At 37.8% G+C, this 20,688-nt stretch overlaps 1 protein-coding gene across 3 annotated transcripts in view; it reads right to left on the reverse strand.

The window, feature by feature from the left end:
• Positions 1 to 20,688, reverse strand: part of LOC136877636 (serine/Arginine-related protein 53) — a 66,814-nt gene that overhangs the window by 10,556 nt on the left and 35,570 nt on the right. For all 3 annotated transcript variants that reach the window (XM_067151827.2, XM_067151829.2, XM_067151828.1), the window contains exons 4-5: positions 16,325 to 16,797; positions 2,353 to 2,531 (exon numbers count right to left, since the gene is read on the reverse strand). In XM_067151827.2, the coding sequence (XP_067007928.1) occupies positions 2,353 to 2,531; positions 16,325 to 16,797 (652 nt within the window). The remainder of the gene's footprint in view (positions 1 to 2,352; positions 2,532 to 16,324; positions 16,798 to 20,688) is intronic.

Consider the following 20,688-nt stretch of genomic DNA (forward strand, 5'->3'; position numbering starts at 1 on the left):
CTTTTACTTTTCCATTAGTTGCAGGTAATTCACATGCCTCTGTTATTTTGATATTCTAAATTGAAAAGAAACTTTATGATAACAATATTAATACTAACAGTAATAATATTAATTCTAATTGGGATAATGTCGTGGGTACAAAAAATCAAACTGACCGTCTAGAGAAAGCCCACTACTTTCACTCCCTTCAGGTTCGTAACTTGGGTCCAAGTCATCCTGCAAGTCTTCCATATGCTCTTCATCCACAGGTTTCTCGTGTGAATGCTTGCTGTCCAGTGTCTCTTCACCTGAGAATTTTTTTTTTTTTAAATGTTAGCAATATGCGATATTTGTAGTGGAAGTTTAGGAGCCAAGTTTATGTTGATAAATAACACTAAAACAGTAATAATAACGGTGATTATGATATTATTAAAAATACAGCATACGTTAATGGGATCTAATTTTAATAAGTTGAAGTTAGTATTACTTCATTCTATACATCGTAGTTAGTGATTAGGGCGTAACTCCCACAAAACATAGTCGGTAACAAAGCGTGGGTTACTACGGAATTCTTGAGTAAGAAACATAAATATATTTACCTCTCACTTCACGTGCTTGCTTCAGAGCATGTTGCAATATCTTATTTCCTCTTGAAAAACTATTCATTTTGCGTACGTTCAAACACCAAAGTCAACTTCCTGTGGCTTACAATATTTCAATGTTGTTGTTTTCACGCTAATTTGCATGCAATAATGCAGGTCTTTTATATTGCCGTAACAGAGGTAACAATAATAACGTTCACAATAATAATGTAGGCATAAGGCCAATGTTTATTGACTCTTTCTTCCCGCGGAGAATTTACTTGGAAAAAAAAAAAAAAAAAAAAAGGGCGGATGTCCCACATGCGCCCTTTCCGTCCTAAAAGCACTCTGGACTACCACCTTTATGCCACACTCTAAATCCACAGGGAATGGCAACAGGACAACCACCTTTATTCCATAGATGTGGTCGATTATACCGAACACAAAAATGGCCGTAACTAAGAATCACAAAAAATGGACATATCCCCTTTTGCCTCTCAGGTACGGATTAATGGCACGGTCACTTCATTGCTCTGGTCAAGACAAAAGCTTGATTCATTACTGAAGATGTCACTATGCCATTTGTCAGTCCGGGATAGCAGGACAGCGTCATGCATAAGTGCTGTTGAATATTTACAGTAGGAACATGGGACGTAAGCTAAGCCAGATGTACACAAATGATTACCAATTGTTTGTTCCGTATTATGTGGTAATTAATTAATGCCGTGTGACCTCCGAAGAGGCCGGGTGCAGGTCTTTCGAGTTGACACCGTATAGGTGACCTGCGCGTCTATGAGAATGGGGCCCTACCTGTGATGAATTCTAATGCTGAAGACGGCACACACACCCAGCCCCCGAGCCATTGGAAATAACCAATTAAGGTTAAAATCCCCGACCCGGCCGGGAATCGAACCCGGGACGCTCTGGACCAAACGCCAGCACGCTAACCATTCAGCCATGGAGCCGGACTATTATGTGGTGCTACTTTAGCTCAAATGTCTAGGACATTCTAATGTTCTAATTCCTCCCGCATTGCCGTCTGTCAGCTTCTTTTGCCACTGGTGGCATACATGTTATACCCATAAATGCATTTTGGCCAATACCTGCTGTTACAGCCCATCAGTGAGGTTCAAGCCAGCTAAGCTCTACCAGCCTTAGCATATCAGAGGTGGTTCATCCTTGACCGATCAGGTGCGAATGGTCATGTGAACAATCTGATTGACGTGAGACCAGTATCGTTTACATACCTCCTGCCACTGTTCCATTTCTTCAATATCAACACAAATGACCCATTCCTTTGTGGTGGTGCAGTTTCCACATTTTGTAGTGTATTGTCATGTGACAAATATGACTTAACAAAATGTTTTTGCCATGGAAATGAACAGTTTTGTCACCTTCTGGTACACATCATTCCACGTCACTATACAAACTTTATCGACCTATGACCGTTATGAAACTGCAAGTAATATAACAAATCGGTATCTTAGATGCCACAAGTCATAACTCAGGAGAGAAGAAAAAAAACGTCATTGTGCTCTTATTGGCAACACGTAGCATAGACTTGTTTTATTACTTATTAATTTTTAACAAATTATTTGTATAATCGTAAAAATTATATACCACTAAGCAATATGGGAAATATGGCTTCCTTTTTACGAGCTATAATACATGTGAATACAGCTGGGATGTATCAATGTATATCTTCAAATAGATTTCTTTCCAACTATTCTCAAAATTACTAAAAGTCGAGGTTCAATTCTTGATTTCTGAGTTGTTAAATTTGTATACTTACACTTGAATGGAATATACTGTTTGAGTCACTTCCAACTGGTTCTGTCAGTGAAGCAGGGAATGATTCACTGGCCAAGTCAATCACAGGTGGATCAGATGCCTGATTTGTTCTTGATGATGTAAAATGTTTTGGAACAAAACCTGGATTGTTCAATTCATCTAAGATACTAAGAGTTGGTTCTGAAATAAGAAACCACAACATCATTTAACATGCATATTCATATAACTAGCTGCCTCTTCATTGTTACCTCAGTATAATGTATGCTAGTTAACATTTATGAACAGTAATCCTTATCAAATATTCTTCACACAATGAATACAAAATATGGCTCATGAGAGGGACAATCTGATATGTGCTTGCTTTGTTAACTAATTTAAATATACGAACATTTTTATCACATACCTGTTGTAATATACAGTAAAACCTCTCTATAAGGGACACCTTTGGGACCAAAAAAAATGTCCGCTATGAAGGGGTGACCGCCCGAGAGGGTACCGTAAAACATAAGTTGGTACACAAGTGTTGACAATTCTCGTAAATGTATCTCTAACTGTATACAGTATACTGGGGCTGGCGCATGTGCCTGAAAAGAGCTGCATTATCTCAGGATGAGGATACAAGGTTACTTACTTGGAAAAATCCTTAATGTTTGTTTGTTTTGTCCATTTCAGTTTAGCAATGATATTTTCACTATGTGCAATTAAATCCTGGGTCAAATTTACACCTTTTTCATCATTTTGTTTATAACAGAATTCTTTCAGTCGCTTAACAAAGCCAAGAGCCTCAGAGTACGAGGTTATTGGCAGCACATTAATTTCCATATTTTCTTCAAAGTCAACATTAGCATCACCTTCACTCTTGCTTTCGTCAGAACATTAATTTTTGTCCTTCTTCCCTTGGATTGACCGAAGAATCGTTTTCGTGTCTCCACTCTCACACTCTGTTAGAATATCTGAATCAATGTTGATACAGGTGTTCACTTGTACACTGTAACCTGCTGCATTACTCAACTGTTGTGTTGTTTCCATGCTGTCAGTAAGGGTATCCGATTCTATTTCAGGATGTCCATCACTAGCGAGAAACCCAGGTTTCAGAAAGCAGTTAGGCCTACGAATTGTTGAGGCTGTAACGTTTTCCCATGCATTGGTTATCCACGAAATTGCTTCGAGAACATTCAGTCCCTTTGTCAGTGTTTGAAGGGTTACTTCATTCCCGTTAAATTCGAATACTATGTGCTTCATCACTGTCTGTACATAACCTTGAAGTTCTGGATCAAACCTTGGTCAAGCAGCTGAGAAACTGATGTTAAATTTGATGGGAAAAAGACGATCTTCACATTTTGCAACTTAATTGCATCCGGATGCGATACTGCATTATTGAGGAATAATAAAACTTTTCGCTTCTGGCATATCATTTTTCTGTTCAATTGTCCTAGCCACCCTGTCATTATTTCTCTAGTCATCCATGCTTTCGTATTCGCTTTCCATTCAATGCCAAACTTCGTAACGTCCATATTCTTTGCCAAACTTCGTAACGTCCATATTCTTAAAACACCTTCGTTTTGCAGCTTTTCCTATCACAAGGGGCGTCTCCCGTTCTCCACTCATACTTGCACACAGCAAGACCGTAAGACGTTCTTTCGCAACTTTTCCACCAGTACGACGATTTCTTTTGAAACACAAAGTTTTGTCGGGTAAAGCACGGAAAAATAATCCAGTTTCATCGGCATTCAAACTATTTTCCGGAGCATACCCGTCTATGATTGAAGGTATTTTTTCTTTCCAGTTTTCAACAATCTCCATATTAACACTGGATGATTCTCCGTAAATCACTCTGAAGTTCATACCATGTCACTTTCTGAATGTTTCTAGCCAGCCGTTCGAGGCTTTGAAATCCCCGATACCTAATTCTGCCGCGAATTCTAACGCTTTTGCTTGTATCATTGGTCCTGACACCAGGACATTCTGACTTCTTATTTTAGCGAAACACTCTAGCGTTGCCTTGTCAATGAGAGCTCCACTACCACTTTGAAACAGTTTAATGCGCTGTTTGTTGCCATTTAAATGCCATTCGTTCACTCGTACCTCTTGCTTTTTCACAATTTCAGCTGTCTGTGTCTTTCCAATCTTGAACACTTCGGACAGTTTACACACACACCACACTTCTCACATTTATGATAGTCTATTATGCCTACCTTTTCTTTTAGAGTTAAAAACTTCCTCGGAGCCATGTTTTTGCACCAACTTATTAACGTAAAACTGAAAACATCAAAAGCCCACGAGTCAATGAAAAGTAACCTGACAGTGAAGGTACGAATTCCAGCGCTGTCGAGCATGTCAGATCACACAACTTCCGGGAGTGATAGTGTAGTTTAGTGTTGCCTTCCAAGAATGTGTACAGCCTGCACCAAAAGTTATGGTGTCTGCGATTCTTGGAAGTACCGCCTGTGCAAAGAGTAAGATAGGTAACTTAAAGAGTCCACCTTTTCAATACAAATAAATGTTATAATGTTTATTTACAACATATTTTTACTTGGAACTAGTTTCAATGCTATTTAGCGTCATCTTCAGCCAAAATGTGAGAAATAGGCACAGGCGTATACACACAGGCATATACATTACACAAAATGTTGCATCATTATGATTAAATAAGAGTAAAAGAGACATAAAATAGTAAATTACAAGGTCAGAAATTGTCAGTCATCAAAATGGTCTATGAAGGGTGAATCAAAACTGTACGAACATGAGTTAGGACTCAAAAACACAATCCCCCAATAACCATACAACACAACAAAATCACGCGGAAGTTCAAGATGAACTTGGCATTGAAGATTCAAATTTTTTCAGACATTCTTCCATTAAATGTCTCCTGCCACGATGTAGTATAAACATAAGTTAGGATTCAACAAATACAATCGTCTCAAAAATGCACATAACATTTTTAAAAACTTAGGATTGAGATCAAGATTATTATTTATTAATACATCCATAACAGGGTATATCCCCAATTACAATGGATGGTACAAAATATATTCAATATATAAATGGTACCTATATGTACAAAATAATATATAACAATTAAAAAATCAAGACAGCCTTGACTAAATTAAGAATAATTTAAACACATTTTCAATAAAACATACAAATATAGAAAGTATTAAAGTTAAGGAAGATAAAACAAATAAGCAGAGAAAAAAGAAAAATATTCATAAGAACAGCAAATACATGAACACATATACATTTGAAAAATAATAGTGGCATTACATACATCATATTTCAGTGCTGAATTTTCTCCAATAAATTATTCATTATAATGTAAATATTGTTTTAACATTTTTGAAAATAAAGGCAGTGATAAAGCAAAATCTATTTGTCTGCTGTCTGAAGATATTCTGTTATATACTTCACACATTTTTACAACAGGTGAATTTTTATGATGTGAGGTGCTTGAGAAGGGGCAGTAAAATGTTTGTCTCAAATGAAGAATTACCCTCTTTGTATTGAAGTTGATTCTTTTAAGAAACTCTTGGTTATCTAATATTCCATTAACTGTCTTGTAAAGAAATATCTGTTGAGCTAATATTCTACGTGTACTGAGCTGCATTAAACCAAATTCATTTAATAGAGTTCTATAAGAAACTCTTTGATGATATGATGATCGGTTATACTTTTTAAAATATAAATATCGCAAAAATTTGTTTTGTACTTTTTCTATTTTGTTAATTGTACACATGTACTGAGGAGTCCACACTACACATGCATATTCAAGTTTAATTCTAACAAGATGACTGAATAACATTTTTAAATTATATTCATCGCCAAGTTCCCGAGTATTTCTAATAATAAACCCTAATTGTCTAAATCCATCATTTGTAATTTTGTGAATGTGACTGTTGAATGAAAGTTTTGAATCAAGCATAACACATAGATCATTTACTAAATTACACCTCTGCAAGATCTCACCATTTATACTGTAGTTATTCACAGTCACATTCTTATTACGAGAAAATGTGATCACAAAACACTTTTTAATATCGAAAAAAAAAAAAAGCCTGTTTGCAACACACCATTTGTAACAGTTGTTCAGATTGGCTTGCAATTCCATAGCATCATCATACCCGGTAATTTGCTTATAAATCTTTACATCGTCAGCAAAGAGTAAGCATTTTGAATATTTTATTACATTCGGTAAGTCATTTATAAATAATAAAAAGAACAGTGGACCAAGGTTTGAGCCCTGAGGGACTCCAGAATTAACTTTGAACTTGAATGAAGTATTTTGTGCGTAAGATACAAACTGTTTTCTGTCTAACAGATATGAAGAAATTAATTTCAGAAACTCAGAAGATAGACCAAATAATGATAATTTTCTCAAAAGAATACCATGATCAATTTTATCAAAAGCTTTTGCAAAATCAGTATAAACTGCATCGATAGGAAGCCCTTCATTCATTGAATCAGAAATATCCTGAATAAAGTTCATAAGATTAGTCGTAGTAGAACGCTTGGGATAAAACCCATGCTGAAATTCTGATACGTATGGTTTGATATGATTAAATATTCTAACATAGAGTATTTGTTCAAAGAGCTTCGCTGGAGCACATATTATTGAGATAGCTCTGTAGTTCTCAATTTTCGAACTATCACCAGATTTAAGGATCAGAGTTATTTTTCTTACTTTCCAAATTTCAGGAAATATTTGCGTCTTTAAAATTAAATTATATATGGTACATAGTGGAACCATTAGCACCTCTGCACATCCTTTAATAATGTAAGGAGGTATGTGATCAATTCCCGCCGATTTAGAAGCCTTAAGTTTTGTTACTGCATCTTTGTACTCGTCTTCGCGTATAGGACCCATCTGCAAACTATGAGCAGTAATCATTGACACTGACTCGGAGGCTATATATAAAGAAGGCTGGGGTGCATAAACAGTTTGAAAATAACATGCAAACACGTTGGCTATTCCTTGCGCAGTTACAAAATGGTTTCCACCATATGTCATACACTGTTTGAACAAACTATTATTTCGTTTACTTTTTATGAAACCCCAAAACGTTTTCGGATCTTTTTTTATATTATCCTGTGACTGTAATATATACAATTTATTTGCCCTTGCAATAAGTGTCTTAGACTGTTTTCTTAATTGTTTGTACATGTGAGCACTGTATTCAGAATGCTTCATGTGCTTCCTGTGAATCTCCTCTAATTTCAACATTTTAATTATATCTAATGTAAACCAACAAGGGTACATTCTTTTCTTATTCACTGTTTTTTTTTTTAGGAACATATTTTGTGAAAAGGTTATTAAGGACTTCATAAAAATAGCTTACTGCATTGTTGGGGTCTTTACTCAATAGTAACTGATTCCAGTCATATTTTTGTAACGATGCATACAACTCATATAAAAAGGCCTTCTTGAAATTGTAGATGCTGACAGGTAATATTTTGACTTGCTCAATGTTAGCAACCAGTTCAAAATACAAAGCAGGATGATTAGAATCTTCAGGCACAAGGGGGTAATCTCTTCTGAATACAGTAAAACCTCGTTAATTCGAAGTCGTTGGGACTCAAAAATCGGACTTCGAATTACGTGATTTCGAATTAACCGCCAATTCGCAATTAAGAAGTACCAACCCTTGCCGCGTTACAAAATATCCTAAGGCCCGTTACTGCATGCAGTTAACCTTGATTCACAGTTTATACCTTTCAAATGCCGTGAAAAAAGAACTATTTCCAAAATGTATCCAAGAATGTATTCAAATAATGCACTCGGATATCTCACTGGTAAACATAACCTCACGCAACGAAAGAAAGAAAAAGCACGATTCAAAGACGAGGAGAAATCTATGCTGGCTCCCATGTGTAAGTGCTTTGTTGATTGGATTACTATACTGTATGCATTTTAGATGCCTTGTATTTACACAGAAAGTACCCGATGCCCTTAAAATCGAACTTTCCTATGACTCTATCCTTGTACGATTTCCCGCCATGGCACTTCTCTCGTACTTCAGAAATGTAAACATTTGCCTCGTCACAAAGTGTTCTAAGACCCATTAATACATACAATCACCTCGATTCACAGTTTAAACCTTTCAAATGCCATGGAATAAAACTATTTCCGAAATGTATCCAACAAGGTGCATTTACAATGTTCAAATAATGCACTTGGATAAATCACTGCCAAACATAACCTCACGCAACGAAAGAAAAAAAATCGCACAATTCAAAGACGAGGATAAATTATGCCGGTTCCCCTGTGCAAATGCATTATTTTTTGGATTTCTGTACTGTTTGCATACAAAATACTGGCATGGAAATTGACCGACGCCCTTAAAACATTGTAGCTTATCGAACTTTCCTATGATGAGGGGATAAAGTATCTCGCTTCCATGTGCATTGCAACGCACTACTATGACCCCCATCCCTCACCCTTGTACGATTTCCCGGCTGGCAATTTCTCCTTTAAAACCATAAGACCGTTTGGGCTCGCATTAAAATAAAGCAACGCAGTTTCACCGGCAATGACAATAGTGTTCGGTGCCTACGAATTTATTATATGAGCCACGTTTGTTCGTCAACTGTCGGCATCGCCAGTGTTCGCGGATTCTGTTTTCCCGCACACTGCCTGTTGCGTGATATTACGGCGTTCCTTAAAAGGTTGAATACAAAATAATTCCGATTTCATTCAACTTAGCAATCATGAAGCGCACTGTAGACCCACCGAAGTGAGTGTAAGTGCGTAAAGCTACCCCTCCACGTTCCGGAACGCGCGTTTTATTATGTTTTATTATGACGCGGAGCGGATAATATTTTGAGTTGAAATTACTCTGTAACATACCGGTACTACTGTTTTAAAATGGAAAGGCAGTTTCGAATTAAAAGTCTGAATTTCGGTAATGGGGCCGATATTGTACTTCGAATTACGAATTATCCGTATTTCGAATTAAACATTGAAATAATATGCAAAACTGTATCTCATGTTTCTGGGAACGAGAGCTTCTTCGAATTAGGCGGGATTTTGAATTAACCGATTTCGAATTATCGAGGTTCTACTGTACATTAATATTTCCTACATAGTTGGACAGAACTAAATCAAGTGTTTTACCATTGGCATTTTTTACATTATTAAATGAATTCAGATTGAGTAAAGCAATAAAATTAGCCAGAGCAAGACATTTTGGTCCACAGTTAAGTAAATTACAGTTACTATCATTGATCAAAGGTAAGTTAAAATCACCCGTTATAATAACATTATAATGTTGTATGAATTCGATGTTTTCAAGTACAGCAAAAAAATTATTATAAGTTTCTAAATCAGAGTTTGGTGGAAAGTAAACAAGTTACCACGAGATATACCTTTTCACCTAAAATAAATTTAACACAGATACATTCGATGTTCTCTACATCAATTTCTACAAGAACAGATTTAAAAGTATTGGCAACAGCTATCAAAACACCACCACCCTTTTTATGAACACGATCCCGCTGAAAAACATTACAGTAAAACCTCGTTAATTCGAAGTCGTTGGGACTCAAAAATCAAACTTCGAATTACGTGATTTCGAATTAACCGCCAATTCGCAATTCAGAAGTACCAACCCTTGCAGCGTCACAAAGTATTCTAAGACCCATTAATACATGCAATCACTTCGATTCACAGTTTAAACCTTTCAAATGCCATGGAAAAAACGATTTCCGAAATGTATCCAACAAGGTACATTTACAGTGTTCAAATAATGCACTTGGATAAATCACTGACAAACATAACCTCACGCAACGAAAGAAAAAAATCGCACAATTCAAAGACGAGGATAAATTATGACGGTTCCCCTGTGCAAATGCATTATTTTTTGGATTTCTGTACTGTTTGCATTTTTAGATGCTTTGTACTGGCATGGAAAGTGCCCGACGCCCTTAAAACATTGTAGCTTATCGAATTCTCTTATGGCGAGGCGATAAAGTATCTTGCATCCATGTGCACTACTATGACCCCCATCCCTCACCCTTGTACGATTTCCCGGCTGGCAATTTCTCCCTTAAAACCATAAGACCGTTTGGGCTCGCATTAAAATAAAGCAATGCAGTTTCACCGGCAATGAAAATATTGTTCGGTGCGTACGAATTTATTATATGAACCACGTTTTTTCGTCAACTGTTGGTATCGCCAGTGTTCGCGGATTCTGTTTTCCCGCACACTGCCTGTTGCGTGATATTACGGCGTTCCTTAAAAAGTTGAATACAAAAGAATTCCGATTTCATTCAACTTAGCAATCATGAAGCGCACTGTAGACCCACCGAAGTGAGTGTAAATGCGGAAAGCTACCCCTCCACGTTCCGGAACGCGCGTTCTATTATGACGCGCAGCGGATAAATTTCGAGTTGAAATTTCTCTGTAACGACTATTGTTTTAAAATGTAAAGGCAGTTTCGAATTAAAAGTCTGAATTTCGGTAATGGGGCCGACATTGTACTTCGAATTACGAATTATCCGTATTTCGAATTAAACAATTGAAATAACATGCAAAACTGTATCTCATGTTTCCGGGAACGAGAGCTTCTTCGAATTAGGCAGGATTTTGAATTAACCGATTTTGAATTATCGAGGTTCTACTGTATATCTTGTATCAAATATTTCTCCATTATATACGTTCTTCGTCAACCATGACTCTGTAACCATAATCACGTCATAATTACTAGCAAGGACACTTGTGTATATGTCGCTTATTTTGGTGTTCAACCCTCTAACATTCTGATAGTAAAATAATAACAATTTATCCCTTACAGCCATCTATATCATGCCAAATTCTTAACATCATCAATCGTTCTAAGAGTATATACATAAGTGTCACTTACTTTCTTCCTAAGTTTAATATTTCCTGCATTATCCACACAAATATGCAAAATCTCTCTCCCTTTTCACCTTTCTCGCTTCACTGAAAATAATCCTTCTGTTTAAAGTGAGATTTTGGTTGACATAGATAGGCCCCCCCAGAGGTAAGTCCAATGTCAGCACAGCTTAAGTTACATTTAATCTTACTCCTCTGGAGAAACATATCCCTATCAAATTTCACGATAACTCCTGCGTGAGGTTGACTTACTGGCTTTTTTAACCTATGACATGTGTCAATCATATTATCAGTCACAGTAACATCTAATGCCCGACCTACATTTCTCACTAAGGAGATCACATCTTCAATTGGCGTTTCAGGAATTCCATGTATTTCCAGTGTATTCTGCCTTCCATATTGGTCTAGGTCATCTATTTGTTGCTGTAAGTTGCTGATCTTGTTCTTTAATGCACAGTTCTCTGATTTAAGGCTCTCAATAACTCCCTTACATGATTTCAGTTCTTCTCCATGACTCTTGAGTAAAATAAAGTTTTACTCCAGTTTCTCATGAACCGAGTTCAGAGATTTACCGAGCTCTACCTCAAGATTCTTACACGATTCCTTAACTTCTTTACTAACTGAAAGCAGAAGTCGATATATCGCGCTTACAGTCGGTATATTTTCTACAACTTTACTGCCCTCCTGATCACTTACATTACTACAGGGAGTTTTCTCACAATTACTGCATAACCACATCTCATCATTGGATCGCAAGTTTTTCACGTACTCTTCCGTAAGATTTACACATGCACTATGAAATAGATTACTGCATAACTTGCACTGAATTTTTCCATTTACATCCTGACGTGCCACAGCTTTAGAACAATTTCCGCACACACCCATTTTACAAGTTGTGCTCTGTACAGATAAACTTTCGTAATGTTAGCTGTATTCGTTGCAATCGATTCAGTACAATACACTTTTACTCCTTGGAAACAGTGGACACTGAAGTTGGTAGCAGTTTGTAAGAATCGATAGTTCACTTGACGCCACAGAAATTTCAACACTCTATGTTGGTAGCAACTTTGTAAACACTGTTATAGATTGCACTGAATCTCACTACAGTTTAAAAACTGATTTACAGCACTTAGTTGAGCTATAATTGAAATGATTTTACGTCAGTTTAAACATGAGTACTTACAGTTTGAAATAATTGCATCCTTTTCAGCCAAACATCACTATATCCACTATAAAATCTTGAAAGCCTAGAACACAAGTCACTGCCTGCCTACCTCGCCATAACCAACTCGATATGGCAGTTGAGGATTCAAATTTGTAGTCACTTTTTCACTAAGTGTCAATTCAAAACAGGCTGTGAAGGGTGAAATAAAATTGTACAAACACGAGTGAGGACTGGATAAACACGATCTTGTGAAATACAGGTGACACATTTGAACTTTGTGTAAGCTCGAGATGAACTTGGCACTTAAAGATTTGTGTTCCTTTATTCATTAAATGTCACTGGTGCGAGTGTAGTACAAACACGAGTTAGGACTCAACAGAAACAATCTTCTCAAAATTGCACATGGTTCGAGATGAACTTGGCAGTTAAAGATTCATTTGACAAGAATACAAACTTTGATTTATGTAAAATGTTCCTCTGAGAGCTTTGAAGTTGACTGAAGTTGACCACAGATAATAGCACATTCAACTTCAAAGCTCTCAGAGGAACATTTTACATAAATCGAAGTTTGTATTCTTGTCAAATGAAACTTTAACTGCCAAGTTCATCTCGTACTTGGGTTTTGAAGAGTTATATGCATTTTTAAAAGTTGAACCCTAACTCATGTTCGTAAGTTTTGATTCACCCTTCATAGACCATTTTGATGACTGACAATTTCTGACTTCGTAATTCACTATTTTATGTCTCTTTTACTCTTATTTAATCATAATGATGCAACATTTTGTGTAATGTACATGTCTGCATGTATACGCCTGTGCCTATTTCTCACATTTAGGCTGAAGATGACGCTAAATAGCATTGAAACTAGTTCCAAGTAAAAATATGTTGTAAATAAACATTATAACATTTATTTGTATTGAAAAGGTGGACTCTAAGTTACCTATCTTACGTTCTCAGTTCAATATGGACAAAAAATGAAATTCTTAGATTTGAATGTGCAAAAAGTAAGCGAATACATACTGTAAAAGCAAAGTAAAACAAAGAAAAGCAAAGTCACCTCCGTACAGGCCAGGAAGGCCTTTGGAGGAGTGGAGGGTGAAGGCTTCCACCATTGTTAACCGCGGCACGTGATGGGGTAGAGTGGTTAGCTCTACTCCCAGCCGCCTTTGCCCCCAGGAATTAACTTGGTACTCATTTTTGGTGTAGGCTGAGTGAACTTCAGGGCCATATGCATCTCCAGAAGTAGAAATCTCGTTTCTTAAATTTTACGACTTCCTAACGGGGATTCAAACTCACATCCTTCCGGGCGAACCGAGCATGCCTTTAATGCCTCGGCCAGGCAGCCCCTGAATACATACTGTGCAGGACACAAATACAGTATTTTTTGAAAAAGAAAGTGTCCGGTAGGAGAGGTTTAATTGGAGTTTCTCGTGGCAATGGTGTGTTTGCATCAGTAATAAAGGGCATCCGTAAATTACTCATACACAACATGGTATATAATTATCGACCTAGAAAATCGTCCGCCAATGAGGGGTGTCTGCAGGTGAGAGGTGTCCGTTAAGGCAGGTTTTACTGTAGTATTATTTTATATTTAAAAAAAAATTAAAGTTCCTTTTCTCGTTTTGCTAGTGGCTTTACGTTGCACCGAAAAAGATAGGTCTTATGGGATATGAAAGGGCAAGGAGTTGGAAGGAAGCGGCCATGGCCTTAATTAGTGTACAGCCCCAGCATTTGCTTGGTGTGAAAATGGGAAACAACGGAAAACCATCTTCAGGGCTGCCAACAGTGGGATTCGAACCCACTATCTTGCGGATGCAAGCTCACAGCTGCGCAAACTAGAGTTCTGTTTTTTAAATATTTGAGAGATAACAAGGTTACCAAAATGACTGTTTCAAGTTTTCCAAACTCAATGGCAGTTTTGCTACAGCCCATTAATGTACAACACATTTTTGCTGTAGGATTCTACTTAGCCAAGAGCAACACAGACAGCTTTTCAACAACATGTACGTACTCTGCTATGGTCATAGTTACCATATACCATTGTTAAGTACAACTTCAGAGTGTATATATACCAGGGGGCAGTCAAATGAAAACCGAACACCTGCTACAACATGACAATAGAATGGTTTTTTAACCAAAAGCATTAATACATTTATCCCACTGGGAGACGAGACTATCAATTCCAGTTTTTAGAAAGAGGTAGGTCTATGACGGATCCACAACCGCACCCACTCATCCGAATAAAACCGACTTCCACAAATGTCTTTTTTTCAGGTCGCCAAAAATGTGAAAATCACAAGGTGAAAGATTTGCTCTGTACTGAGGATGTTGAAGTATTTCTCAACCAAATCGCTGAAGCGTAGCCTTTGCCAGATTGGAAGTATGAGGGTGAAGGTTATTATGCAACAGGATAACTCCGTCCGACAGCATTCCAGGGTGTTATGACTTTATGGCGCGTCGCAGTTTATGAAGTGCCTTCATAATGTTGCGCGTTGATTGTTGTTCCACGCTTGAGGTAGTCGACAAGCACAGGGCCCGCGGAGTCAAAGAAGTTCATCATGACTTTACCGGAACTTATGTGAACAGCTTTGGATTTCTTCGTCGGGGGGAGAATTGCAATGTTTCCATTGTTGGCTTTGCCGTTTGCTCTTGGGCTCTTAATGGTAGCACCATGTTTCGTCCCCTGTGACGATAAGAGACAGAAACGCATACTCTTCCTCGTGGTACCACTGAGATGACTCAGATATGTCCCTTCCTCAGTTGATGCAAAACCTACTGACCGCAAATTTTGCGGAAATGCGAGTGATCTTTGATATTGGCACGCATGGAGCCATGGCTAATGCCGACCTGAACACGAATGTCTTCCTCTGTGATTCGTTGGTTTTCTCGGATAAGGACATCAATCCGCCCTATCACATCAGGAATAATAGCTCAATGGGCCTATCCTGGGCACACAATGTCTTGCTGTGATGTGCGTCCTTCTCAGAATCTCCTATGTCACCCATGAAGACTTGTTGTGGACATGCAGTGTTCGCCATACACAGCGGACATGCGTCGAGTTTCGTGTACTTCAACACTCTCAGCCACCAGAAATGAACTGCACTTCTCTGCTATTCTTTGCTTGCCTCCACTTCAACAGCTGGACAAACACACTCAACCAGTCTGCGCACCAACAAAGATATAACCCAACAACTGCGTGCACTTGTGAGTTTCATGTACAAGAACAAAAACATCCACCATTGTTAATGAAATGGCCAGTGGTGCAGATTCTAAAAATGATTCAAATTTTAATGAATGAACCTTTTGGAATATCCACTGATGGTAGCAATGATACAGGTAGAACTGTAAACTACCAGTATATCCCGTTGTCGTGTCATGTTTCAACAAAGAGTTCAAGATGACTGAAAATTTCTTGCTATCCATGAAAAATTTTGAAAATTGAAGTTATACAGAAGTGTTTAATTTTTTGTGAATTTAATCTTAATTCATGCCCATTACATGCATTTTCTCTTTCCCTCTTCCGTCTGCATCATGCTAAAATATACCCATCATTTACAAAATCATCCTATTTTTCATTTCGAAACATTGGCAAGTGTGTTAGGGTAATTGAGCTGAACAGGAGGATGGGGAAATGACTAACAAAATAATATAAAATTTGGTTTTCATTCCTGGAGAAAAAAAAATGGAGCTGGGAAAATATGCGATGGAGGTAGATACACAAGTAAGTGGTATTTACTTTAATTTGTACTGAAAATACCCAAATATCCCAAGGTTCATTGATGACTAATAAATGCTGAAAGGGAATACCTAGAATGAGGATTAATGAAACTTAACTCAAAACTAGAGATGATGTGGATTAAATTACAAGATCACTTTCACAGGAGAAATAGCAGCATTATCTGGCACGCTAAGCAGAATGACAATGTTAAAGTCCAGTTAAGGAATGAAACAAAATCTCACCTTTAACTACATCATCTTTACGTGAAGATGAAGTCCCTGAAAGTAATCCCTGTTGTCGCAGTTGGTCGTCTGCTGATTGAGCAGCTTTTATTGCCTTCTGTAACTTTGCTCTCAATTGCTCTTCGGTGCTAGCCTCCTTGACGACGGACCCAGACTGCGAATGAGTACGCGAGTCAGCAGAACTGTGAGACGGCGATCTACAGCGTGATCTCGATCTGTCCCTCGATGAAGATCTTGAACACGAGCTGTGCTTGTACCTTCCTTTCGAACGAGAATCTGACCTAGATCGTCTTCTACTCCTGTCCTTGGATCTTGATCTCCTACCCCGTGATCTTGACCGTGATCTAGCTCTCGCTCTTCCTCTTGAACTGGATCTGGATCTATCTCTAGACGATTTTCCACTCTTAACTTTGCTGCTAGAACGAGACCTGTAGCTCCCTCGAGATCCCTCATCTGCTCTCAAATGGCGACTTCTACAAAGAAAAAAAGTGGAAAATTCACATAACTAAAAAGAGAACTAAAAATGGTGTGATAAAAAGGAACCAAAGTGGAATTGTATTAATTTTCTTGCATGTCACATTACATTACTATAGAGCATCCAGAGTTAAGAAAAGACTACAGGCCTTATGGGCCTGCTGCCTTCCACTGTTGCCATACTCACTCACCGCGGCCCGGACACTGCTTGTGAAATACAGTGATGACATAAAATTATACATCGCTTGGTACAGCTGTTGTAAATGCCAGATTATCTCCAGTCATTAATGAATTAATGAAATTACAGTCATGACATTTCGTTTTGCCATAACGTTTCTAAGGATAATAGCCACTGACTGTATCATTCGAAATAGAGTAAGAGTTTGAACATGCAGGGATGCAAACTAAATAATAATAATAATAATAATAATAAGCAAGCCCAGAAACCGAAATGATAGTCTTGTTTCTTATATCTGAGAACGTTTCATGATCGTTGTTGCTTTAAGGGAGCGCAGTGCTGATTCTATTAGCCGCCAGAAATATTTCATTATTAAGGCAAATACTGTGTGGTTACAACGCAGGAAGCTGACGGCGAGATATCTCTATCTCGGTGATGTATCCTTCAGCTCATTTCAGATAAATTTACTCGTAAGTGACAACAGATGCAAGGGCTTCATGTTTATCACAAAATACGATAACTTAAATATTCTTCCCCAACATAAAATATAGAATGCTGAATGACCTATTCGTATGATTTCTTAAAATCAGGTAGTTCGGGGTTGCTGTTTACGGAAGTGAGGATTGTGTTCAGAGTTGGCGGTTCATCTCTAAAATAGAATTCATGAACAGTGCGCCGTGTTCCACTTCTGACAAAATCATCGTATTTAATGAGTCTGGAATTACTGCGTTCCTTTCCCGCTTCTTGCTGGGACTCTGGAATGGCCCTTCGCTGGCTTCCTTCCTTATTTTGAAGACAGAAGACCTCGAAATTCCTAAAAACTTTGCGGCTTTATCTACTACCCAGTTTACACTTCGCCTTGGATGCCTTGTTTTCAAATATGAAAATGAATTAAGCACCATTTGCCGTTCCTTTCTCCTGACAACTTCACTACTTCTCCTTTTCACATGTTCAGCTATAATTTAAACGTATTACTCGCTGATTGATTATATAAAATACTAAACAGAAAAAGACAATACACGATACACACAACAAAAAGCAATGCAATACACGAAAAATGAAACACAATATACTGTATTTATAACAAAACACTATGCGCCCCAGGAAGACGATCACTTCACTCTGCCGAATATCTCCCTTACATAAGCAATCACTGTAATGAGTGACACACACAAAAAGGGAAACATGCCGCACTGACCTCACCAATGATGATTCGCAGTGGTTAAGCTGAGTTATTACACGTGTTGACTGCTGTACACACTTCCGCACTACACGCTGAAATGTGGCGCGCAATGCGACAAGTATGGCCGGCTGTTCCGTGTACTGAACCGCATATACGATATTTAAAAGGATAAACTCAAAGATATCAAAATGATTTTACGTCTTCTTTAGTACTGTATGGCACAACCAATGCTTGTTTCATAAGAAAAATTATACATTTTGATAGGAATTCATTATAATTTTTATATACATGTAGAACTAAAATGGGTAACACCAATAGAAGTAAAAGCCCATAAGGCCTGTAGTCTTTTCTTAACGCTGGATGCTCTATAGAAATGAACACTAAATGTTACAGGAATTTTATGTATCAATCAGTACAGAACTCACATGGAATCTGGGAAGTTGGACATGTTTTACGACCATCATGAATATATAAATAATTAATTAGGTGCTCTGGTCATTCCAAGATTTTGTTGCTTGATGATGGAAATTACAGTGGAAAAGAAGGAAAATACACAATGTTAGTTAGGAATTGAACTCAAAAGAGTTCCATCTCCATTTCCGGCACTAATCCAGGTATTTGTGCATACAGTAGTTTACATATAGTAAAAACAGAATCACTGCCACAATACAGTTCTGTCTGCTAGAAAACCATTTTGTAAGTTGTATATTTTCTATACGAAACACACCAAGGACCAATATACCCACACGTCAAGGTATAAAACGCACTATGTTTTAATTAAATGGAACGTAGTGATATCCAGGCTATGGTGTTATTAGTGACCAACAACCAAATTAGACTGTTATTTTCTTCTTCTATTTAAACAAAACCAAGTGAGTGATCTTTTGCTGTTAGCTAAAGCATATTCTTGTTCATACTGGAAGGAATGTGATTGAATTCACTCAGATGAGAGTCAGAACTGAAACATCAAAATGGGACTTCCATTGTCTGATGATAGGCCACTTTTTATTTTGGAGAACCCTCAAAATATAACTCAACTTTGGAGAACCCTGGCTGTCTAACATATTTTTACTTAGCAAAAAACACAAAGTAGTGTTGTACAGTCTGTTAGGTCATCAGTCCAGAGGCTGGTTGAATTCTCAAATAGCACCACTAGAAGTAATGTGGTGCTAAACTGAAGCATACTAGGCAAGATGTGGAGTGAGGTAGTTTGTGTTTGCTTTCCTCATTGGGCCAGTACGATTGACCGACCCTTCAAAGGACACCTTTCATAATGCTCAAGACGCACAAGTCGCAATCCGAATGTTGTTTGTACAGCACAGTAGACGAGCCAAATTGCAACTTGCAATAACATTTTAGAAAAGTATTATTTCTTCTTCACAAATGGGACACCTAGGACCTTGTGGAATCAGCCTTCCTTCTTGCCAAGTAATTCTTAAAAACTGAGAAAATTGCCATTCCTTCAATCATTTACCTCTTGTAGGTTTTTGTTCTTCTTCGTCTAATCTCTGTGTTTGAAGTGTAATTCTGACTTCATTCCAATCTAGTGATCCTAGTTCAGTAAGGTAGTTTACACCACTTTGGTGTAGGGACCTGGTTTTGCAGAAACGTTTTAAATTTTACACAAAAGTCTGGTGGAGTTCATTCTTTCTAAATGCCATGTAAATTGGATTTGTCGCAGTCACGTTGTATCTGTAATTTTTAAAATACGTTGATATATTTCACAATTAGGTTTAGGGTAATAAATCTGATTTTTAAGTCTGGCTCTAGGAGTGTCATTAAACCAGAGAAATGCTGGACCACGGAAACTGTCCATGAGGGGCAAAGAGAATGAATGCTCCATGGAGCAATGAACGCAAAGCAAAACAATAAGAGTAACATGGACCTGCGCACAACCACGAAAGAAACAAACCAACACGGCACGCTACAGGTCGTAAACGACCAGGGCGCACACCAAACAGATTGAAGACTTTGCACCCAAGAGAAAATGAGGCGCGATAAGGAACAAATAAGCATTAATTCAACAGACCGATATGTCATCTTAGTACCCAGCTCATTCATTTACACATTCATTCAAACACGCAATCTTATTGCTCTCAAAGGCAAATCATTCCAGCAGATTGGTGCGAGTAAATAATATTAGGCAACACATAGTGCAATACAACATTTCACCAATAAGGTCTCACGTCAATATTAGATATACAGCTCATCGAGAGCAAATGACAGCAGGACGTTTGTGACCCCATGGTCATGCGTAGATCCACCATCTACACACTGCGGACGGCTAGAATAGACCTTCCGGCCGACACACAGTCCATACCTCCAAATGATGGCAAAAAGTTCCATCGAGAAACTCATTAAAATAAACAGAGACCAGATTTATGATGCACCACAATCACTTTCTCAACTCACGCACATGCCATTCTCGCCCTGAGTACCAAGATGGACTTCGGTCGGCCATAATAAAAAAGAAAAGAAGGAAAAGAACGATAATACATCAAATGATACAAATTCAAAGCATTACATTAC

The sequence above is a fragment of the Anabrus simplex genome, chromosome 7, assembly GCF_040414725.1.
Source record: "Anabrus simplex isolate iqAnaSimp1 chromosome 7, ASM4041472v1, whole genome shotgun sequence".
Lineage (NCBI taxonomy): Eukaryota > Metazoa > Arthropoda > Insecta > Orthoptera > Tettigoniidae > Anabrus > Anabrus simplex.